Source organism: Phyllobates terribilis, unplaced genomic scaffold (assembly GCF_046119375.1).
Source record: "Phyllobates terribilis strain yellow unplaced genomic scaffold, ASM4611937v1 Scaffold_2__4_contigs__length_985480577, whole genome shotgun sequence".
NCBI lineage: Eukaryota > Metazoa > Chordata > Amphibia > Anura > Dendrobatidae > Phyllobates > Phyllobates terribilis.
The window spans coordinates 797,199,703-797,226,608 of NW_027362762.1; the positions used below are offsets into that span (position 1 = coordinate 797,199,703).

At 44.1% G+C, this 26,906-nt stretch overlaps 1 protein-coding gene across 2 annotated transcripts in view; it reads right to left on the reverse strand.

Moving 5' to 3' along the window:
• Positions 1–4,015: 4,015 nt before the first annotated feature.
• Positions 4,016–26,906, reverse strand: part of BCLAF3 (BCLAF1 and THRAP3 family member 3) — a 123,098-nt gene continuing 100,207 nt past the window's right edge. For both annotated transcript variants that reach the window (XM_073667469.1, XM_073667468.1), the window contains exon 13: positions 4,016–4,495. In XM_073667469.1, the coding sequence (XP_073523570.1) occupies positions 4,466–4,495 (30 nt within the window). In that variant the 3' untranslated portion in view covers positions 4,016–4,465. The remainder of the gene's footprint in view (positions 4,496–26,906) is intronic.

Below are 26,906 nucleotides of genomic sequence, written 5' to 3' on the forward strand. Positions count from 1 at the left end.
ATAAAATAAGATGCCAACAAAAGTGAATTCCTCCACACGCACAGTATGATGACCCTACTGAAGCCCCCCTCAACTCTCCCCCAGCAAAGTATGGTGATCCCAACACAGTATGATGCCCCAACTGTGACCCCCATACAGTATAATGGGCCCCACATATTTCTCCATACAGTATAATGGACCCCACATAGTTCTTCATACAGTATAAGGGACCCCACATAGTTCTTCATACAGTATAAGGGACCCCACACTGCCTTCCATATAGTATAATGGGCCCCAAACAGTACTCTATACCGTATAATGAGCTCTGCATTGACTTCCATTCAGTATAATGGGCCCACATAGTCCTCCATACAGTATAATGGACCCTACATAGTTCTTAATACAGTATAAGGGACCCCACACTGCCTTCCATACAGTACGAGCCCCACATTGCCTTCCATATAGTATAATAGGCCCACACAGTACTCTATGCAGTATAATGGGCTCTGCATTGACTTCCATTCAGTATAATGGACCCACATATTCCTCTATACAGTGTAATGGCCTCACATAGTCCTCCATACAGAATATTGGCCTCACATAGTCCTACATACAGTATAATGACCTAACAGTCCTCCATATAGTAGTATAATGGGCCCCAAATATCTCTGGTAACCCCCATAACATTTGATAGAGCACTAGCTGATTCAGTGTATATTCCCTTGCTTCAGTTAGAAATAACTTTGAACATCCACTTTCTCATTCTCTGTTTCCTTTATATGAAGTGCAGTAAGAGATTTTCTTCTGCAAAGAATTTTTTTTTCTCTATCTCTGCCAGAAGTTTTGACTTTGTTCCCTCTTGGTGATTTGTGTGAAAGACCATGGTCCTGTTGTCCTACAGAATTTTTCCTTGAAATCTTTTGATGACGGGAAGTATTTCTGATTGCATATCTTACTACTCAAGATTTGAGGAACCCGATAACATTGACACATGCCAGGTCCCCTGAACTAATAGGTCCACTAATATGTGCACATAAGCCTTGGAGATTTTCAGCTGTTATTTCCAATGGATAGGGATTTTTCCAGGGAATCCCCCTTGGACAGGCTCTCCTCTTCTAACCACCAATAGAGAGCCTGAAGAGTCTTGAAATATATATTTTTTAGACTTTAGATACATAGTCCAGTTGGAAATCCTTGCAACTGAGAAAAAACTGAAGAGGTCAGGAATTGAATACATGGAACAACTGGAATGCAAGACATCAAGGTACCTAGAATAGACATGGCATCCTTAAAGAAATTTGTGGATTAGAAATAAAGTCAAAATACTTTTTCCATTTTTCTATTTGGAAAAAGATATTTTAGAACTCAAGAGTACAATATAATGCCCCCAAAGGTCTGAAACTTTTCCAGGATTTTTGACTTTATTAAGGTGATAATTCAACCGGAGAACGAATGGACATGACCAAATCTATTTTGTCTACCAAGTCTAGACTTGACTTTTCTACCACCAGAAGATAAGAAGTAAAAACAATGGCCCTAATTAATCAAGACCAGCGATTTTCTCGCCAGACTTCATGAGGTGGCGTGGTGGAGTCAAACACTCTTGATTAATGAAGAGATACATGCCTCTTCATGAATCTAGAGCGCCTGACGAATGGCATGTGCCTCAGTCCATCACACCAGAAATCTTACTCCAGTCAGGGACTGGAGTGAGATGTCTGGCATAGGGAACGTCACAGTTCGTCATGAATTAGATGAGCAATTGCCTCATGCCCCAGTTACATCCATTTTGGCAGAGCTGGGAGAAACTGGCCTGAAAATGGCAAAAGTTACAAAATTGTGTCGCATCTCCAATTTATGTCAAAATTATGCATTACGAAAAAAGCTTTTATGACACTTTTTGGATGTAAAAGCTTTGATGAATCGGGGCACATGTTCTTTTTTTTCCCTGACGTGAACACACAATTTGGCTAGAAGTTTAGTAAGTACCGAGGAGCCATGGAAATCCCAAAGGGAAGTGCCTAAAATTGGAAACATTTGACACCTCCTTCCATTCTACACTGTGTGCAGAATTATTAGGCAAGTTGTATTTTAGAGGATTATTTTTATTCTTGATCAACAACTATGTTCTCAATCAACCCAAAAGACTCATAAATATCCAAGCTTAATATTTTTGGAAGTTGGAGTGTTTTTTTTTTAGATTTGGCTATCTTAGGAGGATATCTGTTTGTGCAGGTAACTATTACTGAGCCAAATTATTAGGCAACTTAATAAAAAACAAATATAATCCCATCACACTTGTTTATTTTCACCAGGTAAACCAATATCAGTGCACAAAATTTAGAAACAAACATTTCTGACATGCAAAAACCAAAACCAAAAAAATAGTGATCAATATAGCCACCTTTCTTTATGATGAAACTCAACAGCCTTAATCCATAGATTCTGTCAGTTGCTTGATCTGTTTCGATCAACATTGCGTGCAGCAGCCACCACAGTCTCCCAGACACTGTTCCGAGAGGTGTACTGTTTTCTCTCCCTGTAGATCTCACATTTTATGATGGACCACAGGTTCTCTATGGGGTTCAGATCAGGTGAACAAGGGGGCCATGTCATTATTTTTTCTTCTTTTAGACCTTTACTGGCCAGCCACGCTGTGGAGTAGTTGGATGCATATGATGGAACATTGTCCTGCATGAAAATCATGTTTTTCTTGAACGATACCGACTTCTTCCTGTACAACTGCTTGAAGAAGTTGTCTTCCAGAAAATGGCAGTAGGTCTGGGAGTTGAGCTTCACTCCATCCTCAACCCGAAAAGGTCCCACAAGTTCATCTTTGATGATACCAGCCCATACCAGTACCCCACCTCCACCTTGCTGGCATCTGAGTCGGAGTGGAGCTCTCTGCCCTTTACTGATCCAGCCTCTGGCCCATCCATCTGGCCCATCAAGAGTCACTCTCATTTCATCAGTCCATAAAACCTTTGAAAAATCAGTCTTAAGATATTTCTTGGCCCATTCTTGATGTTTAATCTTATGTTTCTTGTTCAAAGGTGGTCGTTTTTCAGCCTTCCTTACCTTGGCCATGTCCCCGATACTGATACTCCAGTAACGTTGCAGCTCTGAAATATGGCAAAACTGGTGGCGAATGGCATCTTGGCAGCTTCACGCTTGATTTTCCTCAATTCATGGGCAGTTATTTTGCGCCTTTTTTGGCCAACATGCTTCTTGCGACCCTGTTGGCTATTTGCCATGAAACGCTTGATTGTTTGGTGATCACGCTTCAAAAGTTTGGAAATTTCAAGACTGCAGCATCCCTCTGCAAGACATCTCACAATTTTGGACTTTTCAGATCCTGTCAAATCTCTCTTCTGACCCATTTTGCCAAAGGAAAGGAAGTTGCCTAATAATTAAGCCCACCTTATATAGGGTGTTGATGTCATTAGTCAACACCCCTCCTCATTACAGAATGCACATCACCAGATTTACTTAATTGGTAGTTGGTTCTCAAGCCTATGCAGCTTGGAGTAGGACAACATGTATAAAAAGTATCATGTGATCAAAATACTCATTTGCCTAATAATTTGGCACACAGTGTAATTGCCACCCTCAGGATTTTTTTATGAATTTTAAATATGGTGATTTGCTAATAAGTGACTTTTAGATCTTTGACTGCTATGAAGAAACATAGATACGGAAGGTTTATCTTTGATTAATGGATCCCATTCAGGAGCTTTCTGTAGAAAAAATTACAATTCGTCTTTCAAAAATCTGGTCAGAGAGTCAAGTCTTGTGCAAGAAGCAGTGAGCCCTGCTGTAAGCTAAAATGTATTTTTTTATTATTTTAATGTAAAATGTTGACAATAACAGTGATTTATAGTTATTGCGTTTTTAGGTAGTTTTTGTAATTTGCCAAATCTTATTTGATTTGGGTTCCGCCAAGGTAATTATTTTGTTGCCAGTTGTGCCCCAAGGTAAAAACAATGGGGGAATACTGAATTACTTTATAAATAATATAAAACCAGAAGAGACATAAAACAATTCAGGCACTTTATTACATTAATACACAAATGTCTTAACATAAAACTAAAAGAAAAAAAAAACTGAACAGAAACCAAAACTAAAAGAAAACATGCTCTTGCTAAGGAAAATGTGTAATAAATATGACACCCCCCTTCTATGGGAGATTTTGCTTTTATTTTTTTCAGCCTTGCATTGTATCCTTGCAAAAATGGTAATGAGAAATTAGCAATTTTTCATTTGAACATGGGCAATAAAAAACTGTGAAAAGATTACAAAAGTTGTGCAGCAATCCACTATTGAGAAAATAGTATCTTTTTTTTTTAACAAGACTATTTCTTCTCTTTTATTTTTATTTATTCATTTTTTTTTTTTAGTGCCGATGCTTTTAATGAAGCCCTGGAAAGTCAAGTATCTACTAGTAGAAGATCTAGGTGAGCGTCTTCCTGAAGCTCACTGAAGAAGGTTACATCCTTGAGGTTGGGTTCTTCCATCCCTGTAGAGAAAATAGAGAAATATCAGAATATAAGGTTAAAAAACCCTCAGTACAGTTCAATTATTAAAATCAATCATATAACTTTACATTTTTGATTATTGGTAGGTATACATATGAATGCCCAGTGGGGAAAATTTTACAGAAAATTCCATATATTATATGGTACCTTGATAACTAATTGGGAATTATTTACAATGATCCCCTAACTTAAAGATGACATGTTACCACATCAAAAGTGGCATGTTTTTGTTCTTATTGTTTTCCTGCAGCTCCCCTAAATATTTAGTCTTTTTTCTCTTTTCAAAAGGAGTCTGTCTCCCCAAATTTACACTTCAAACTACAGACAGTCTCGTAGGAGATGAAGCAACAATAAAAATCATTATTTTTGTGTTTTTAAATCTTTTCCTTCCTTGTCACAAAATCTATGCAAATCAAGTTGCCCAGTGCACCCATGGCGTGGTCAAATGCCTAGATGCACCGTTTTACCCACTTACCTAGATTATAGCCACTGTTTATATGTTGATTGACAGTGCTGTCGAAAGGTAAACCTACAATTTGTGATCACTGTCCCTGTGCAGAAGAGAGGAGGAGTGAGAACACAAATCACTCTCTCCTCGCAGCTAACACTGTTTGTCTCCTTTGCTATCACTTCAGTGCAAAAGAGCACAAAAATCACTCTCTCCTCGCAGCGGACACTGCTTTATAATTATGCACCTGAGCGATGTCAGAAGTGAGGAGAGTGTGATTTGTGTGCTCTGTTCTTTACAGGGACAGTGCACATATTGTCTTCATGCAGCGCTGACAATCTGCATAGAAGGAGTGGCAGTACTGTAATAAGTGGGTGGAATGGTGCACAGAGGAATTTAGCTACACCAAGGGTGCACAGAGTTCCTTTATTTGTATATTACTATAAAGTTCTTTTGTGTGGTAACAGAGGAACAGATTTAAAAACTAAAAGAATGATTATTTTTGTTGCTCCATCTCCTACAAGGCTATGTGGTTAGCTTTAAAAGGGGTTGTCCAACGAACAAAGTACATTTTAATCAATAGATTTTGGAATAATGAGTTCCACAACAGGATGTTAAAAAAAAATGTTCCTGCGCGGATATAATCTTATAAATGTGTAATGTCTGTGTCTGACTATGCAGGAACATGGTCTGATCATACCACATCTCCTGGGCACGGGAGGAAACAAAAGAGAGGATACAGACGATACTGCGGGAACTCAGGGCTGATTCTTTCTCTGAGGTAAAACATTGTTTAAAAACAAGCAGGGAAATGTTTTACCTCACAGAAGGAATCAGCTGTGATCCTGTGCTGTCCTGTGTGTATACTCTTTCTTCCTCACCTAGCCATTACACGTTCTCAAAGTGTAAATTTGGGGCAACAGACTTGCTTTAAATCTGCCATATGGTTCCAGCGTTATGGGTCTTTAGTGTGCGCAATATGTTAATTTTTATAGGCGTTTACCAAGGGCGTGTTGCTTAAAGGTCCATTATGCAGAGCGGCTTAAAGACATGCCCCTAGAAAATCCAGTAAGCACCGCCCCCTTAGTAAAGGTAATAAAAATTTGCATATAGGGTGCACTAAGAATTTATCTGGCATCCTGTTGCATACTTAAACCCCCCCCTCCCCCCACAAATATTCAAGGAAGCAGTGGGAATAAAATAGGAGTAAAAATTGCCCTTTTTAACCCAGTAACAGGTCCTCTTTAAAAATGACCTCAGGTTATACATATACAACATGCATTGCTATTTCCTGGTCATTTAAAGCAACATTCATCAAACAATGCCATATACAATGTCTATATACAAGTGGGATTGACTAAGACCCATCAGAACAAAATGGATATTTCACACATAAAACAGCAGCATTACAGAACTGATTGGCTGTCTATCTGCGCCTGTCTACAGTACAAGATAGAATGAAGTGTACGCTGCGTTATCTAGCTGCACCAGGAGGAGCTGGTACACGGTGTACTCAACAGGACCCTGAAGAAGCTTCTGTCCTCTACACAGAATGTGATCACAGCTTCCAGCAGCCATGTCTGACCATTATAACAACTTGCTTTATCTTCATTACTTATCTGCTAGTACTTGATTTATTCTTCATTTTACAATGACAATTCATTTTGGACCTTTCCACCACAGTATAATATTGGGCAGAACGCCATCTACTGTCAAGACTGGGTACTTTTTGTACTATAAATTTGGCATTATAAATAAAAGCACAGCAGGACTGAGTTACACAGGAAAAATTTGCATTATATGGTGTTGCTGAAACTCCCCCAGTATAGGCCATGGTTACTCTAATGTACAGGGTTTTTTCACAATATACTTTTTTAAACCAATTAGAAGAACTCTAGTGATGAGCGAGCACTAAAATGCTCGGGTGCTCGTTGCTCGGGTCAAGCAAATTGGAATACTCGGGTGCTCGACCCGAGCAACGAGCCCAAAGTAAGTCTATGGGAAACTCAACCATTTTTCAGGCGGCTCCCCCCGGCAGTCTGCAGAGGGCCTAAGAATAGCCCAAATCAATGGGAACAGTTCTCAATGACATGGGAGCAGCATGGAGAAGACCCCTGGAAGCATCTCTGACTCCCAGATCACTGCTGTCAGCAACGTGGTCAGAGTATTACACCACTTTTACGGACTCACAATAAAACATACAAAAACTAAACCAAAATGGATTTTCCTGGGCAATATGTTAAGGAACATCCTTTCCAGGTAATGACTTGTATATAAGGCAAAATAAATAACCAAAAACAAAAATACTCCTCCACAACTTGGGCTATGTTCACACGTAGCGTTTTTGCACTTTTAAATTGCTTTCAACCAAGACAAATGCACTCACCAGGAAATGTCATTTTAACATTTTACAACCTTATGTGGCCATGTGGTGTGTGACACATCATTAGACACATGCATACAGTGCTGAAAAGACATGGGAATAGCATGGGGAAGACCTCTGGAAGCATCTCTGACTCCCGGCTCACTGCCTAAAAGTGTGCCCATCATAAGTGATCCTTGGCGCATGCGAAGATGCCTCCCGCCATGCACCTGTCGTTGCAGACTTGCAACAATCACCGTCCACGTCCTTGTCCCACTGCAGCGTTCAGTTGTCCCTACCCCATTCCTTGGAATGCAAGCGCAAGTATGCAGGCAGCCACCCACCCACCCACAGGCTGCAATACTATACTGCCAAATTTTTGACAGCTGCTTGCACTTGAAATGTGGCCTTTTAGGCTCGTGGAGGCGGAAGCTTTTCACAACCTCATGCCGGCGGCCGGGTGTCCATACTCTGTCCCCAGCCGCCACTATATTTCCCGGTATCGCCTCCGCCTTCCACAAGCACGGGTCCCACAACATTACCCGTTGCCCTCCCCAGTGCACTTACTGGGAAGGACCGCCTAACCACAAACACGTGGACAGATGAATGTGGCCAGGGACGGTACGGAGCCAGTCCACAACTTTTTTTACTGACAGTTGTATTTAGCTCGGTGAAAGGACTGGCATAGAGGGAAACCCCATCTACCCTGCATGTCATTTCTCCCAGGAAGTCCTGGAATTGAGCTTGTTGCAGAAGCAATGGCAGCCCGTCCAACATCAACTCGCCCTTGTTGGTGGTGCTTTGACACACACACATCTTTCTTTGCGCATTTAATTTCTAGAATACAGAGTTGGACAATGGCCTGATCTGTAATGCGTTTTGAGAAATAACATGCATAAGCATGGCCGATCCACATTAAAAAAGCAGCCATAGAGTGTCCGGGAACCTTCCCCCATACTTTTCTTAGCCAGGGCTGCTTTTCAGCAGGGTTGGACGGGCTCAAAAGAGAACCGGAGACTACTCCGGCGGGCCCTGGCTTCTCCTTCAGGAGAGTTCATAGTGCCGAGGTGAGGCCATGATGATGATAGAGGCCACCATCTGCTTAGTTTTCTGTTACTTGGAATGCAAGTGCAAGTATGCAGCCAGCCCTTTGAAGAGACATAGAGGAGGGTCTCAGTAAAAAAAAATGTTCCCATTATAAAGGAGCGGGTCTCCTATAGTGGTAATGCCCATGCTGTGACTGCAAGGGCTGCCAAAATTTGGGAAAAACCCCACTAAGAATTTAAAGACACACATAGCAGGGCCACAGTAACAACAAATTCCCATTAGAAAGGAGAGAGTCTCCCATAGTGTTGGCCTATGCAGTGAATGCAAGGGCTGCCAAAAATTTGGAGGCACTTCAATGCCCCTTGGAAGAGACGTGGAGGAGGGCCTCATAAAAAAATGTTCCCATTAGAAAGGAGCGGGCCTCCTATACTTGTAATGCCCATGCACTAAGTGTATTGGCTGACAAACATTTACCCCTGGGGGGTATACATGAACATACTGTATCAAAAAATTTTTTTTACGGGCATCATAAACACCCTTTAAAAAAATTATGTGGGTGTTGCATCACAGACCACGGTCACCCTGGTGATATGGTGGTGGAGGATGAGGAGAAGGAGGAGGACAAGAGCAAATAGACAAAATCAGGAAGTGTATACCCATGTGTGGATGTGAAAAGGTGCATGGGAATACACCTCCCAAGAAAAGACACTGGATTTGAGTTTATGTTACGCTGCTATCATTCAGTGGTGTTGAGAAGTCTGGCCCAATCCAGCCCTTGTTCATTTTTATAAGAGTCAGCCTGTCAGCATTTTCAGTTGACAGGCGGATGCGCTTATCAGTTATAATTCCACCAGCGGCACTAAAAACCCGCTCTGATAAAACGCTGGCGGCAGGGCACGCCAGAACCTCCAAGGCATAAAAAGCCAGTTCATTCCACGTATCCAGCTTGGATACCCAATAATTATAAGGCACAGAGGAATCACGGAGGACGTTGGTATGGTCAGCAAGGTACTCCCTCAGCATCTTCCCAAACTTTGCACTCCTTGTGAGAGTACCCCGCGCCTCAAGGCCTGTGCGATGGGAGGGTCTGAGAAAACTCTCCCAGAACTTTGACAGTGTTCCCCTGCCTCTGCTGCATTGAAGTTGTGTCTCTCTCGCCTGTACTCCTTGGTTGTCCAACGAAGTGTGCCCTCTGCCGCCAGTGTTTTCAGATGGGAATTTTTTTTAATAGTTCCGCAACAAGGGCCTTCTGGTACTGCCCCATTTTTGCAGACCTGTCCGCCTCAGGAATAAGAGATATAAAGTTCTCCTTGTAGCGTGGGTCTAGAAGTGTCACCAACCAGTAATGACTGTCACCCAAAATTTTGAGAACGCGAGGGTCATGGGAAAGGCAGCGTAACATAAACCTAGCCATGCGTGCCAGACTACTAACAGGCAAGACTTCCGTGTCCTCACCAAGAGGATGACTGACCATGCTCTCCTCCTCTCTGTCCTCTGGCCATCCACGATGAACAGACGGTATGACAGCTGTGCAGGTAGTACCGTCTATAGTGCATGAAACTAGCTCCGATCCTTCCTCCTCCTCCTCCTCCTCCTCTTCCTCATTGTCACCCAATCCACATTGGGATGAGATGAGGCTTGGCTGTGTGTAATCACCCTGTATGGTTCCTTGTTCCATCTCATCGTGCTCCGCCTGCAATGCATCCTCTTTGATTGTGAGCAGAGAGCGTTTCAGAAGGCCGAGAAGCAGGATGGTGACACTAATTATGGCATCATCGCCGCTCACCATCTTGGTGGAGTCCTCAAAGTTTTGGAGGATGGTACATATGTCTGACATCCATGTCCACTCCTGAGGTCTTATATGTGGAGTCTGAACTGAATACAGACGGCCTTGTTGATGCTAGTACTCAACAACTGCCTTCTTCTGCTCACAAATCCTTCCCAACATCTGCAGTGTAGAGTTCCAAAGCGTGGGGACATCACACACCAGTCTGTGAGCCGGAAGCTGCAAACGCTGCTGAAAAACTGTAAGGGCGGCGGAAGCTCTAGCTGACTTTCTAAAATGGGCACACAAGCGGCGTACTTTAACAAGCAGATCCGGCAGCTCCGGGTAGGATTTGAGAAACCGCTGAACCACGAAGTTAAGCACATGGGCCAGGCCTGGTAGTTGTGTGAGCTTGCCTCGCCTCAGAGCCGCCACCAGGTTCCAGCCATTGTCACACACGACCATGGCTGGCTGTAGGTAAAGCGGTGTGAGCCACAGATCTGCCTGCTCTTTCAGAGCTGTGCACAACTCTTCAGTATTGTGCGTTTTTTTTACCTAAGCATATTAACTTCAGCACAGCCTGTTGCCGCTTGGCCGAGGCAGTGCTGCAGTGATTCCAGCTTGTGACTGATGTGGTCATTTCGGAGATGGAGGCTGAAGAGGAGGAGGAGGCTGAGGAGGATGAGGTGCAGGAGCTGTAGACGGTGGGGGCAACCCAGATTGACCTAGGGCCCGCAATCCTTGGAGTCGTGAGGACATGTTCGGTCCCAAGGTCCGACTGGGCCTTGGCTTCCATTATGTTAACCCAGTGTGCGATCAGCGAGATGTACCGTCCCTGCCCAAAGCACTTGTCCACGTGTCCGTGGTTAGGTGGACTTTAAAGGTAACTGCGTTGTTGAGAGCACGGCTAATGTTTTGGGACACGTGCTTGTGTAATGCGGGGACGGCACACCGGGATAAATAGTGGCGGCTGGGGACAGAGTACCGAGGGATGGCCGCCGCCATCAGGTTGCGGAATGCTTCGGTCTCCACGAGCCTAAAAGGCAACATTTCGAGCGCAAGCAGTCGTGAAATGTGAGAATTTAGTAGTGTGGCCTGTGGGGCGTTGGCTGCATATTTGCGCTTGCGTTCCAAGGACTGGGGGGTATGGACAACTGAACGCTACGCTGGGACAAGGACATGGACGTGCTTCCTGATGCTGCTCCTTGAGAGTGTGCAACGACAGGTGCAGGGCAGGAGGCGTCTTCGCATGCACCATGGACAGGGGATTGGCTTGCATGCACAACAGCGGATGAAGCAATGGTGCCACCCGCAGACACTGTTCCTGGACCCTGGGGTTCGGCCCACAAAGTCGGGTGCTTTGCTGCCATGTGCCTGATCATGCTGGTGGTGGTCAGGCTGGTTGTTTTGCCACCTCTGCTGATGCTGGCCTGGCAGGTGGTGCAAATGGCCTTTTTGGGGTTGTCGGCAGAGTCTTTAAAAAACAACCAGACTCGGGAAGACCTAACAGTTGTACTGGCAACTTCCTTCGTGTTGGTGTTACGGGGAACGGTTGCCTGCCTTCTATCAGCGGCCACCACACTGCTTCTTCCTGCCTGTTGGGGTGCTCTGCTTCCCTCCCATTGTGTGCTGCTGTCCTCGCTCTGCATGTCCTCCTGCCAGGTTGGGTCAGTTACTATATCATCCACCACCTCGTCTTCCACTTCCGCACCCTGGTCCTCCTCCTGACTTTCTGGCAATTGTGTCTCATCATCGACCACCTCTTGTGACACTTTCCAACCGTCGCATTCGTGTGACCGTGGCTGCTTAAATATTTGGGCATCGCTACACGCAATCTCCTCTTGCCCGGCTTCAAGTGGACCGGGCGAGAGGCCCGAATTTATAAATGGAAAAGTGAACAGCTCTTCAGAGTGTCCAAGTGTGGGATCAGTTGTCTCTGGGTACTCGGCATGGTGGAAGGAAGGAGGATCAGGGTGAGGAATACGCGGTCCAGACTCACGGCTACTGAGATTTGACCGTGTGGAAGACAGGGTGATGGTGGTGGCTAAGTGACTGGAAGCATTATCCGCTATCCAACCAACAACCTTTTGACACTGCTCTGGGTTCTATAGTGGTGTGCTGTGGTTCCCTAGAAATTGGGACAGGAAGGTCAGGCGAGAAGATGTGGGTGTTTGTTGTGGCACAATTTCGGCTTGCCTACGGCCTTGTCCTCGGCCTCTGCATGCACCATTACCATCACGTCCAGTTCCCTGCCCCATGCCACGTGCCTTGCCCATTTTAAATGGAGGACAGTATCTTCCACGCTCACTACAAATGACTGAGTTTGGAGCGAACTTATATGTGATCCGTGTGATAGAGAAAACAGAGTTTGAAATACCTGGCCTGTAGGTAGGTAGTTTGAACAGCAAACTGCGGTGAATTGCTTCAATGACACACTAAAAGGAAATTTTTAATGGAGGCCAGAAATGGCAGTATTTTCTGACAACGAATATGTGATCCGTTTGACGGAGAAAACACAGTTTTAAATAGCTGGATTTCTAGCACTCTAATATGGAAAGGACCTGGCTGTATTCTGCAGTGCCAACAAGCAAATGGTGCAGAAAAAAATGGTGTTCTCTGGATTGCTTTTTAAGCAAATAATGAGGATTAAGATCCAAAGTATTCCTGGCCCCTGAGACCTGGGCCTTTGTATAGAAATATCTAACAGCAGCAGATGGCAGAATTGGAATGGAGTCTCTTGTGCTATATGCACTGCAGTCTGCTATATACACTGCCTGCCTATACACCCTGCCTGCCTGATATCTCTGCAGATGGATTAGTCCTCAGAAGGACTGTTTGTTAAGATGGATGTGTGTAATGTACGGTTTTTCTCCCTACACTACCTAATACACGATCAAATCTCTCCCTGACACAGTAGCAGCTCTCCCTACACTGTCTGATCCGAAGTGACTGTGACGAGCATGGCGGCGCCAGGTCTGATATAGACCTGATGACGCTGTGCGGCCAGCCAATCACTGTAATTCCCACAACCAACATGGCTACGGCATTACAGTGCATGGCAGGCAATCCCTGCATGTTCATTGGCTCTCTAAAGAGCGCCAAACATACAGGGAGGGGACCCGAGTTTCTGCCCGAGCAACCCAGAAATACTCGGCGAGTGCTGAGCATCTCGAGCAGTGAGATGCTCGGGCGAGTTCCTAGCAGTAGCGAGCATGCTCGCTCATCACTAAAGAACTCCAGTTTTTCATCAACTCTCCCACCCCCCATAAGAAGTAGTGATGAAACTGCAACATTAACAGAAAAGGAATGGAATGGACCAGTCTGCGGGTCCGGACACCCTTTTCTTACAGGAATGAGATGGTGGTAAGTTGCCACAGACAGGCTGCAGTGGTGTGGGTGATAGATGTTGAGTTTTGCTATAGCGGACTTCTATTCTTGGTGTACCTACATAAGTGACTGCTACTGGAAAATAATTTGGCAGTGTTACTGTGATTTAGGGAAGGATAAAACTGGTCTTAAATATGACAAATTTCTGCAAAGATCAGACAAAAAAATGATGTGTATGAATGAAGACCACCTCTTTACACCCCATCTAGAGTTTGGTTTACTTATACAGAAATAGTTATTTTAACCCCTTAAGCCCCGCGGGTGGTTTGCACGTTAATGACCGGGCCAATTTTTACAATTCTGACCACTGTCACTTTATGAGGTAATTACTCTCGAACGCTTCAACGGATCCCCCTTATTCTGAGATTGTTTTTTCGTGACATATTGTACTTCATGATTGTGGAAAAATTTCTTCGATATCACTTGCGTTTATTTGTGAAAAAAACGGAAATTTGGCGAAAATTTTGAAAATTTTGCAATTTTCAAAATTTGAATTTTTAAGCCCTGAAATCAGAGCGATATGTCACACAAAAGAGTTAATAAATAACATTTCCCACATGTCTACTTTACATCAGCACAATTTTGGAACCAACATTTTTTTTTGTTAGGGAGCTATAAGGGTTAAAAGTTGACCAGCGATTTCTCATTTTTCCAACAAAATTTACAAAACCATTTTTTTAGGGACCACATCACATTTGAAGTCACTTTGAGAGGTCTTTATGACAGAAAATACCCAAAAGTGACACCATTCTAAAAACTGCACCCCTCAAGGTGCTCAAAACCACATTCAAGAACTTTATTAACCCTTCAGGTGCTTCACAGGAATTTTTTGAATGTGGAAGAAAAAAATGAACATTTAACTTTTTTCACAAAAATGTTAATTTAGACCCAATTTTTTTTATTTTCACAGGGGTAACAAGAAAAAATGGACCCCAAAATTTGTTGTGCAATTTCCCCTGGGCACGCAGATACCCAATATTTGGGGAAAAAATACTGTTTGGGCGCACGGCAGGGCTCGGAAGGGAAGGAGCGCTATTTGACTTTTTGATTGTAAAATTTGCTTGAATAATTAGCGGACGCCATGTTGTGTTTGGAGAGCCCATGTGTGCCCAAACTTTGGAGCTCCCCCACAAGTGACCCCATTTTGGAAACTAGACCCCCCAAGGCACCTTTCTAGATGCATAGTGAGCACTTGGAACCCCCAGGTGCTTCACAAATTGATTCGTAACAATGAAAAAGTGAAAAAAAAAAACACTTTTTCATTTTTATGAATCAATTTGTGAAGCACCTGAGTGTTCCAAGTGCTCACAATGCATCTAGATAGGTGCCTTGGGGGGTCTAGTTTCCAAAATGGGGTCACTTGTGGGGGAGCTCCAATGTTTGGGCACACAGCGGCTCTCCAAACGCAACATGGTGTCGCTAACAATTTGAGCCGATTTTCCGTTAAATTTGTTAGAGGACACCATGTTGCATTTAGAGAGTCCCTGTGTGCCCAAACATTGGAGCTCCCCCACAAGTGACCCCATTTTGGAAACTAGACCCCCCAAGGCACCTATCTAGATGCATAGTGAGCACTTGGAACCCCCAGGTGCTTCACAAATTGATTCGTAACAATGAAAAAGTGGAAAAAAAAACACTTTTTCATTTGTATGAATCAATTTGTGAAGCACCTGAGGGTTCCAAGTGCTCACTATGCATCTAGATAGGTGCCTTGGGTGGTCTAGTTTCCAAAATGGGGTCACTTGTGGGGGAGCTCCAATATTTGGGCACACAGCGGCTCTCTAAATGCAACATGGTGTCCGCTAACAAATTTAACGCAAAATTGGCTCAAATTGTTAGCGACACCATGTTGCGTTTGGAGAGCTGCTGTGTGCCCAAACATTGGAGCTCCCCCACAAGTGACCCCATTTTGGAAACTAGACCCCCCAAGACACCTTTCTAGATGCATAGTGAGCACTTGGAACCCCCAGGTGCTTCACAAATTGATTCGTAATAATGAAAAAGTGAAAAAAAAAACACTTTTTCATTTTTACGAATCAATTTGTGAAGCACCTAGGGGTTCCAAGTGCTCACTATGCATCTAGATAGGTGCCTTGGGGGGTCTAGTTTCCAAAATGGGGTCACTTGTGGGGGAGCTCCAATGTTTGGGCACACAGGGACTCTCTAAATGCAACATGGTATCCGCTAACAAATTGAATGGAAAATCGGCTCAAATTGTTAGCGGACGCCACATTGCGTTTGGAGAGCCCCTCTGTGCCCAAACTTTGGAGCTCCCCCACAAGTGACCCCATTTTGGAAACTAGACCCCCCAAGGCACCTTTCTAGATGCATAGTGAGCACTTGGAACCCCCAGGTGCTTCACAAATTGATTCGTAATAATGAAAAAGTGAAAAAAAAAACACTTTTTCATTTTTACGAATTAATTTGTGAAGCACCTAGGGGTTCCAAGTGCTCACTATGCATCTAGATAGGTGCCTTGGGGGGTCTAGTTTCCAAAATGGGGTCACTTGTGGAGGAGCTCCAATGTTTGGGCACACAGGGACTCTCCAAATGCAACATGATATCCGCTAACAATTTGAGCCGACAATTTGTTAGCGGATATCATGTTGCATTTGGAGAGTCCCTGTGTGCCCAAACATTGGAGCTCCCCCACAAGTGACCCCATTTTGGAAACTAGACCCCCCAAGGCACCTATCTAGATTCATAGTGAGCACTTGGAACCCCAGGTGCTTCACAAATTGATTCATAAAAATGAAAAAGTGTTTTTTTTTTCACTTTTTCATTTTTACGAATCAATTTGTGAAGCACCTGGGGGTTCCAAGTGCTCACTATGCATCTAGAAAGGTGCCTTGGGGGGTCTAGTTTCCAAAATGGGGTCACTTGTGGGGGAGCTCCAAAGTTTGGGCACAGAGGGGCTCTCCAAACGCAATGTGGTGTCCGCTAACAATTTGAGCCGATTTTCCATTTAATTTGTTAGCGGATACCATGTTGCATTTAGAGAGTCCCTGTGTGCCCAAACATTGGAGCTCCCCCACAAGTGACCCCATTTTGGAAACTAGACCCCCCAAGGCACCTATCTAGATTCATAGTGAGCACTTGGAACCCCAGGTGCTTCACAAATTGATTCATAAAAATGAAAAAGTGTTTTTTTTTTCACTTTTTCATTTTTACGAATCAATTTGTGAAGCACCTGCAGGTTCCAAGTGCTCACTATGCATCTAGAAAGGTGCCTTGGGGGGTCTAGTTTCCAAAATGGGGTCACTTGTGGGGGAGCTCCAAAGTTTGGGCACAGAGGGGCTCTCCAAACGCAATGTGGTGTCCGCTAACAATTTGAGCCGATTTTCCATTTAATTTGTTAGCGGATACCATGTTGCATTTAGAGAGTCCCTGTGTGCCCAAACATTGGAGCTCCCCCACAAGTGACCCCATTTTGGAAACTAGACCCCCCAAGGCACCTATCTAGATTCATAGTGAGCACTTGGAACCCCAGGTGCTTCACAAATTGATTCATAAAAATGAAAAAGTGTTTTTTTTTTCACTTTTTCATTTTTACGAATCAATTTGTGAAGCACCTGCAGGTTCCAAGTGCTCACTATGCATCTAGAAAGGTGCCTTGGGGGGTCTAGTTTCCAAAATGGGGTCACTTGTGGGGGAGCTCCAAAGTTTGGGCACAGAGGGGCTCTCCAAACGCAATGTGGTGTCCGCTAACAATTTGAGCCGATTTTCCATTCAATTTGTTAGCGGATACCATGTTGCATTTAGAGAGTCCCTGTGTGCCCAAACATAGGAGCTCCCCCACAAGTGACCCCATTTTGGAAACTAGACCCCCCAAGGCACCTATCTAGATTCATAGTGAGCACTTGGAACCCCAGGTGCTTCACAAATTGATTCATAAAAATGAAAAAGTGTTTTATTTTCACTTTTTCATTTTTACGAATCAATTTGTGAAGCACCTGGGGGTTCTAAGTGCTCACTATGCATCTAGATAGGTGCCTTGGGGGGTCTAGTTTCCAAAATGGGGTCACTTGTGGGGGAGCTCCAATGTTTGGACACACAGGGGCTCTCCAAACGCAACATGGCGTCCGCTAACAATTTGAGCCGATTTTCCATTCAATTTGTTAGCGGACACCATGTCGCGTTTGGAGAGCCCGTGATGTGCCTAAACAGTGGAGCTCCCCCACAAGTGTCCCCATTTTGGAAACTATACCCCTCAAAGATTTTATTAAGGTGTATAGTGAACATTTTGAACCCAGAGGTACGGCACATTATTTGTTTACATTAGGTCATCATATTGAATAAGTTTTCATTATTCTTGAGCGCAAGTGCTCGCTACTTGAGTTTGCATCGGGTACTCAGGTATGCACCATGTACAGCGTGTGCTCGAGTGACATGCTCGAGTCCCTGCTCCGCATGTTTCACGGTTATTAGACACCCAAAAAAAAACATGCGGGGATCGCTCGTGCATGGCAGGCAATCCCCGTAAAGTTTTTTGGCCGCGAAGCATATGGGGCAGAGACTCGAGCATGTCACTCAAATACCCACGATACTAAATGCATACCAGAGCACCCGATGCAAACTCAAGTAGCGAGCACTTGCTCTCAACACTAGTCGCCATATCGTCATCTTTTTTTCTTACTTTTGAAAAAAATCCCAACCCCAGCCCTAACCCTAGCACAACCCTAGCCCCAGCACAACCCTAGCCCCAGCACAACCCTAGCCCCAGCACAACCCTAGCCCCAGCACAACCCTAGCCCCAAACCCAGCCCTAACCCTAGCCCAATCCTAACTCAAGAGTTTATTTTTGACGCCGTTCCTTGTGCGGTATAAGTGATTAGACGACTTTATTCTTCGGGTCGGTGTGATTACAGCAATGCCAGAATCATATGGGGTTTTTATGACTGACAGCTGTCACACACTAAAAGACGCATTTTTTGTAAAATCTAGTTTTTGCATCGCCATATTTTGAGAGCTATAATTTTTCCAAATTTTGGCAGACAGTCATGTGACGGCTCGTTTTTTGCGGGATGACTTGACGTTGTTATTGGTGCCATTTTCAGGCACGTGACATTTTTTGATCGCTTTCTATTCCGATTTTTGGGAGGCAGAATAAACAAAAACCAACAATTCAGGAATTGTTTTTTTTTTTTTTTTTTTTTATTCTGTTCCGCGTGTGGTAAAATTGATGAGGCAGCTTTACTCTTCGGGTCAGTACGTTTACAGCGGTACCACATTTGTATAATTTTTCTATGTTTTGGCGCTTATACACAATAAAAGCTATTTTATAGAAAAAAATATTTTTTAGTATCGCTTTATTCTGAGAGCTATAACTTTTTTATTTTTCGGCTGATGGAGCTATATGGCGGCTTGTTTTTTGCGGGACGAGATGACGTTTTCAGCGGTATCATTTTTATTTATATGCGTCTTTTTGATCGCGTGTTATTCCACTTTTTGTTTGGCGGTATGGTGATAAAGCATTGTTTTTTGCTTGGTTTTTTTTTTTTTTTTTTACCGTGTTCACTGAAGGGGTTAACTAGTGGGACAGTTTTATAGGTCAGGTTGTTCCGGACGCGGCGATACCAAATATGTGTACTTTTATTGTTTTTTTTTTATTTTTTTTATAATAATATTTATTGATGGGTACATTATATTTTTATTTTTGGTGTATTATTTTTTTTATTTTTTTATAATATTTTTGCACATTTTTTTTTTTTTTTTTTTCCACTTTCACACAGTTTATACACTTTATTACTTTGTCCCACTCTGGGACTTTCACTTTTTTTTTTCTGATCGCCTGCATGGCACAGGAATGGAGCACCATCCCTATGCCATGAAGGCTGTCAGAAGTGCACAGTGTGAAGATTGCTTGGAGATGCACTGCGCATGTCCAAGCAATCTTCCTGCTCTCTGGTGACCCGGATGTTGTCATGACGACATCGGGTCGTCATGGCAACACCCGGGAAGCCTTTGCAGACTGCGCTGGAAGCCGGAAGAGGAGGTGAGTATCGGCGATCACCTCCCCTTGCCCCCGCAATGCCGCGATCGACTTCGATCGACTTCGATCGCAGCATCGCGGGGGTTAATGTGCTGGGAGCGGTGCGTGACCGCTCCCTGCACATAGTACCGGGTGTCAGCTGTGACAATCAGCTGACACCCGGCGGCGATCGCGCCCGCACAGCCTGTGTGCGCGCGCGATCGCCATGACGTACTAATACGGGTCTGGCTCTTAAGTCCCAGGGCACAGACGCGTATTAGTACGTCAGATGTTATTAAGGGGTTAATACTTAAGCTAGTGTCTTGGGTACATTGCTTTTAAAAGGATCTGTCAGCAAGGTCAAATCCCCCAAATCACATATACAGTGGGTACGGAAAGTATTCAGACCCCTTTAAATTTTTCACTCTTTGTATCATTGCAGCCATTTGGTAAATTCTAAAAAGTTCATTTTTTTTCTCATTAAAGTACACTCTGCCCCCCATCTTGACTGAGAAAAAAGAGATGCAGAAATGTTAGCCAATTTATTAAAAAAGAAAAACTGAACTATCACATGGTCATAAGTATTTGCTCAGACACTCATATTTAAGTCACATGCTGTCTATTTCCTTGTGATCCTCCTTGAGATGGTTCGACTCCTTCATTGGAGTCCAGCTGTGTTTAATTATACTGATAGGACTTGATTTAGAAAGGCACCTTTCAGCGCAGACCAAATGAGAATCATGAGCTCAAAGTAACTGCCCAAGGAGCTCAGAGACAGAATTGTGGCAAGGCACAGATCTGGCCAAGGTTATAAAAGAATTTCTGCATTACTCAAGGTTCCTAAGAGCACAGTGGCCTTCATAATCCTTAAATGGAATAAGTATGGGACCACCAGAAGTCTTCCTAGACCTGGCCGTCCAGCCATAGTGAGTAATCGTGGGAGAAGAGCCTTGGTGAGAGAGGTAAAAAAGAACCCCAAGATCACTGTGGCTGAGCTCCAGAGATGCAGTAGGGAGATGGGAGAAAGTTCCACAAAGTCAACTATCACTGCAGCCCTCCACCAGCCGGGCCTTTATGGCAGAGTGGCCTGACGGAAGCCTCTCCTCAGCGCAAGACATATGAAAGCCCACATAGAGTTTGCTCAAAACACATGAAGGACTCCCAGACTATGAGAAATAAGATTCTCTGGTCTGATGAGACGAAGATAGAACTTTTTGGTGATAACTCTTAGCCGTATATGTGGAGAAAACCAGTCCCTGCTCATCACCTGCCCAATACAATCCCAACAGTGAAACATGGTGGCGGCAGCATCATGCTATGGGGGTGTTTTTCAGCTGCAGGGACTGGGCGACTGGTTGCAATTGAAGGAAACATGAATGCGGCCAAGTACAGAGATATCCTGGATGAAAACCTCTTCCAGAGTGCTCTGGACCTCAGACTTGGCCGAAGGTTCACCTTCCAACAAGACAATGACCCCAAGCACACAGGTAAAACATTACCCAGCCTGTTTTTAAACAATGTTTCACTTCAAAAAAAGAATAATTTGCGATCCCATGCTGTAAAGTCTGTATACTTTTTTTTCTCCCCCTCTGCCCAGGAGCTGTGGTATGATCAGACCATGTTCCTGTATGGTCAGACACAGTCATTACACAGTACACAGCAGGGGCACATTTATAAGATTATCTCAGCACAGGAACATTTTATTAAAAACACATCCAATTGTTGAACTTATTATTATTCCAAGATCTATTGATTAAAATTAACTTTTTGTTAAGGGAAAAACTTCATCCCCAGTTTGTTTCCCTGCAAAGAGCCAGCCTCTTTAGCTTGATTGACAGCAGTTCTCCTAAAGGGCTTCTCTGCTACTCGGACAACCCCTTCTCAATCCGTATGTGTCTCTCCAGTAAAATAACATTTAAGCCACATTCACACGTTCAGTATTTAGTCAGTATTTGTAAGCCAAAACCAGGAGTGGGTGATAAATACAGACGTGGTGGCGTGTTTCTATCATACTTTTCCTCTGATTGTTCTACTCCTGATTTTAGATTACAAATACCAACCAAATACTGAACATGACCTCAAACTCATTTCGGTTCCAGCGCCATTCCAGTGGTGTTGGCACTGGCTCTCCCGAAGATTATGTGACATGGTTATGTCACGCAAGCACTGTGGCCTATCAAAGTTGGCTTCACTCTCCCCGACTTTGCACAAATCACATACATTCGTAGGAATTGAAAGCTGCTGCCCTCTCACTTCCTCAGGATGTATGTGATACGTCCGAAGGTGGTGGGAGTAAAGCGGCCACTGATTGGCCGCATTTATCTTGTGAAATAACAATGTTACGTGATCCCCAGGAGAGTAAGTGCTAACACCACTGAAAATGTGCCAGCAACGGAGGGGAGTATAAGTGCTATTATTTTATAATGGGGAAACATGGATTTGAGAATGGGTTGTCCGAGTAGTGGACAACCCCTTTAAGTACTCTGTCATGCCCAGAGCCCTTAAGAACTAATTTTCATTCAAATTAAAATTGTAATTACTGTGGAATTCAGCAACAGATTGAAAGGCAAATCCATTGACACATTAACATAGTCTAAGACCTGCATGCCCATATATGCAATTTGGAGGTTGGGTGGGGGGGTGGGTTTGATCTTGCTGACAGATTCCCTTTAATGAATTACTTCATCTTTTGCCAAGTATTACAGCTTTGTATCCACTTTCTCTTCAAAGTTACATGTGGCTTTGCTCAATCTTTCTAGCTATTTGGGGGCTATTCTTGCTGTCAAAAATACCAAAACCTCAACATATTTTAACTCTGATCAGACGATATCTAATTATTATCAGTCAAACTTATTATGATTGAGAAGTTGTATTATTTTCTAGTCATTATTTTTATGTTTATTACAGTCCACCAACGAATTTCTCAAAATCAACCAACCAATCTGGTGTTTGTTTTTTTTTCCAGGTAGGAAGATCGTGGCCTGTTACGGACATCTTTGCCCCTGTACCGTCTCCAAGGGAGTATTGGAACTATTCTTCATGTTATCGTTGGTCCTACTGGTCAGGAAGTAGATCTGCCCTCTGGGGCTTCTGTTTATGTTTAATAAAGGGGCCAAAGGACTCTCCTATAAAGCAATTTGTCTACTCTGACTCGGGAGTTTACTTGTGCCTGATCTCATTTTGTATGTCTATTAGATATATTTTTGTCTTGCTTCTTTTTTGCTAGTGTGAACATGCCTCTGTTTCTTGTATGTCTGCCATCTTAGACCTCAGTTCACATTGTCTGGTTTTTTGACTTGTTTGCATTCTGTGCAATTTAAGGGTGTGGCATGCCCTTTGTTGAGCTGATTGGTATATATGTAGCTTACCACGGGCCTGGGTGGTCTGGAGTTGGGACCCGGTCCTATTTGTCTACCCTTTTATATGCATTACTTCAACTTTGATATACAGTAAGGTTTTTAATATAGGCAGTATAGGTACCGTCCCAATTTAGGGTCACCTTGCCGCTGGTGGGACGGCTTGTATACTTTTTTTGATCAAAAATAGTTCACTAAGTACCCTATATTTATTATGCAATTTTGCTTTACATTTATATATAATTATGGTAGGGTATGAGATATATTTTTGTCTTGCTTCTTTTTTGCTAGTGTGAACATGCCTCTGTTTCTTGTATGTCTGCCATCTTAGACCTCAGTTCACATTGTCTGGTTTTTTGACTTGTTTGCATTCTGTGCAATTTAAGGGTGTGGCATGCCCTTTGTTGAGCTGATTGGTATATATGTAGCTTACCACGGGCCTGGGTGGTCTGGAGTTGGGACCCGGTCCTATTTGTCTACCCTTTTATATGCATTACTTCAACTTTGATATACAGTAAGGTTTTTAATATAGGCAGTATAGGTACCGTCCCAATTTAGGGTCACCTTGCCGCTGGTGGGACGGCTTGTATACTTTTTTTGATCAAAAATAGTTCACTAAGTACCCTATATTTATTATGCAATTTTGCTTTACATTTATATATAATTATGGTAGGGTATGAGATATATTTTTGTCTTGCTTCTTTTTTGCTAGTGTGAACATGCCTCTGTTTCTTGTATGTCTGCCATCTTAGACCTCAGTTCACATTGTCTGGTTTTTTGACTTGTTTGCATTCTGTGCAATTTAAGGGTGTGGCATGCCCTTTGTTGAGCTGATTGGTATATATGTAGCTTACCACGGGCCTGGGTGGTCTGGAGTTGGGACCCGGTCCTATTTGTCTACCCTTTTATATGCATTACTTCAACTTTGATATACAGTAAGGTTTTTAATATAGGCAGTATAGGTACCGTCCCAATTTAGGGTCACCTTGCCGCTGGTGGGACGGCTTGTATACTTTTTTTGATCAAAAATAGTTCACTAAGTACCCTATATTTATTATGCAATTTTGCTTTACATTTATATATAATTATGGTAGGGTATGAGATATATTTTTGTCTTGCTTCTTTTTTGCTATGTTGAATATATGCAGATTTGTTACCATAAGCAGACAGTAGTGGCATGCATGAACTCTGAACATCAAAAACTTTCATTACTTAGGATGTACACTTTTATTTTTTAAATCAACTTATAGTTGCGCTTGTCAAGTGTGAAAATGGGTATATGTCCTTCTTTGTAAAGTGAAGGCATTGGCGTGATGTTGAGGGGTAATTCACATTATAATTCTACATGATTTATTATGGATCTCATGAGAAGTTACCCTTGTACATATTAATTGAAAAGAGTAAAGCTAAAGAGCAAGACATTTTTCTGCAAAAGGTTTATAGAAGAAGACATAGAAAAGCAATACAGATTTTTTCCCAAATTAGCTTTTATGTAATGTAACCAAAATGTCATCAAAATCCGAAAAATACATAACTGGGACAGGAAAATCCGTAAAGTATGAATAGAACGTTGAGATGGGTAGTTTTCAGTCTGTCTATGTTTATCTATGCTTCTTTTATATATCCATTACTTGGGATTAGAAGTCATTTATGAGTTTAATGTTAACTCATTATAAATGTTAAGAGACTAACACGGGCTTTTCCTTCTCTTCCTGGCTAAGGTTATGACAGCAATAACAGCCCGTGGCCTTGAGAGAGGTCCATGAATCACCCCCTACATGTAATGCCAGACTTATTGTGGACAGCTAACAGCTAATAAAAAAAAATAAGAAGTAGATGGTTGTATCCTTACCACATTAAAGTGAGGTTAAAGTAAGCTTGAAAGCAGTCTAAAGCAGGTGAACGTAATGTCTGTGTGGTTACCACTGGGTGTGGAGAGTATTCCCAACGAAAACCCAAAAAACCAAATGTGCTAATGGAATGCCAAGACGTGTAAAATAAAAGAGAAGAATATTTCTCACCTCCCTGTAAGATGTGTTTGGTGGTCTCTGGTCTAGAATAGAGATCTGTTAAGAGATCTACTAGATAGATCTCTAAATAGATGTACTAGCTAGATCGCTAGATAGAGATCTACTAGCGGCTTTTCTCCTGGCAAACTCAGACCATCCTTATATTACACAGATATCAAATGAATGGCAGCCATTTAATACTATTTCTTTATCGCTTCATTGGGGGACACAGGACCATGACCATGGGTGTATGCTGCTGTCGCTAGGAGGTTGACACTATGCAAAAAAAGGAAAATAGCTCCTCCTCCGCAGTATGCACCCGCCTACAGGCACCAAGCTCACCAGTTTAAGCTTAGTGCCTGTAGGAGGTAGACCTGGATCCTACTGATCCAACCTTGTTGTGTTTATTAATCCATGTTTTTTCTCTTTCAGAGACAGCTCTTCAGGCTAACAGGGCACACTGCGTCCCCTGTTAACCCACTAGCGACCGAGAGAGCAATGTGGCTACCCCCACATCGCCCACTCTCGGACCCGCTGGGCAGGACCTATCCCCTGTCACCTTAGGGTGTCTCAGGGTGATTTCGGTGGCCAGTCCTAGCCTGTTCCCCAACCCAGCCCCCTCCTCGGAGCGGCCTGGGAGGGAGACCGTGGTCCCTGCGGGTGACCTTCCCCCAGTTTTCTGGGGTTGACACAGTCTCCTGCACTGTACAGGACCGGACAGTACGGGGAGGAGGAAAAGCCAGGATCCCCCCCCTATCCAGGAAGGCATCCTGAGACCATCCTCAGAAGGAGAGAGGAAGGGACGATTCCCGGACCCGCTAAGACAGGTACTCCCTGCCTTTCAGCTGCAGGTCCCAGCCCCCTGGCGTTACCCGCCTCCCCCTCTCACCAAACATGGCGCTTAACAGCGCTTCCCTGGGCCATTTCCTCCTTCTTCATAATGCGCGGCAAATCTGCAGCGCTTTTCTCCGTCGGGGGGGGGGGGGCGTGTCCGGTGGGCGGTCCCGCTCAGACAACTATACGCCCCCTCCTATTTGTCCAACCAGGGCCGAGGAGCATAGTGACGCTTCCGTCACGCCCTTGTGCCTTCCGCGGACCTATCATCGGGGGGCCTCTCAAGCCCGCCCCCCTTTCCATCTGCCTATTGGAGCCTCGAGCGCTCCATCATCAACACTGCGTCCTCTGCTCCGACGCCATCACCCCGCCGCACACAGCTCACTACTCCGTCAGCACCTATTGTGACCCGCTCCAGCCTCACCTTCGGAGCCTTCAGGGGGACACGGGACCGCTTCTCTGCAGGATCGGGTAGGCTCTGTCCTACACACGACCCCCACCCCTCCCTGCTCACAGCGCTCCCCTCTGCAGTATCCCTGGTCAGGCACATATGCCCAAACCCAGGGAGCCCTCAGTCCGTCCCTCTCACATTGTCACATACTACACCTGTGCTCTTTGCGGTACTAAGTGGCCCGCGGGTCTCACTACGGCCTTCTGCTCAACCTGCAAACCTCCCGCCATGCTGGCACCCTAAGATCCCCCCGCCGCTCAGGACGTGGTAACCTCCTCCCCTCCGGAGTGGGCTGTTGCTATGTCACAGTCTGTCTCTGACCTCACCAAGGTTTCTCAATCTCTGGTGCAGGTCTTAGAACGCTTGCCACAACGTTTGCCTATGTTATCCACAGCCACCAGCGCTCCGAACGTCCCCACAGACGATTCGCAGGCACCCCTGCCCCCTCCTCATAGGGGCAGACTGACGGCACATTCTCCGAAACGGACTCACGCAAGCTCATCCTCCAGCTCTCCAGACTCCAAGATGCTCCCTGCGTCTCACACCTCTTCCCCGGAGGTCGCCCCGGGATCTAACTCTGCTTCAGATTCAGACTCTGGTTCTGACTCAGACCAGTATTCCAAGGTCCAGGACATGATTGACAGCCGTTATAAGGCTGTCTATCAGACTCTGCATGTTACAGAAGACGAGAGCCCTTCCCGGGACTACTCCGTTTCCTTCAAAAAGATTAAGCGTCCTGCACGCACTTTTTCTAACCATGCA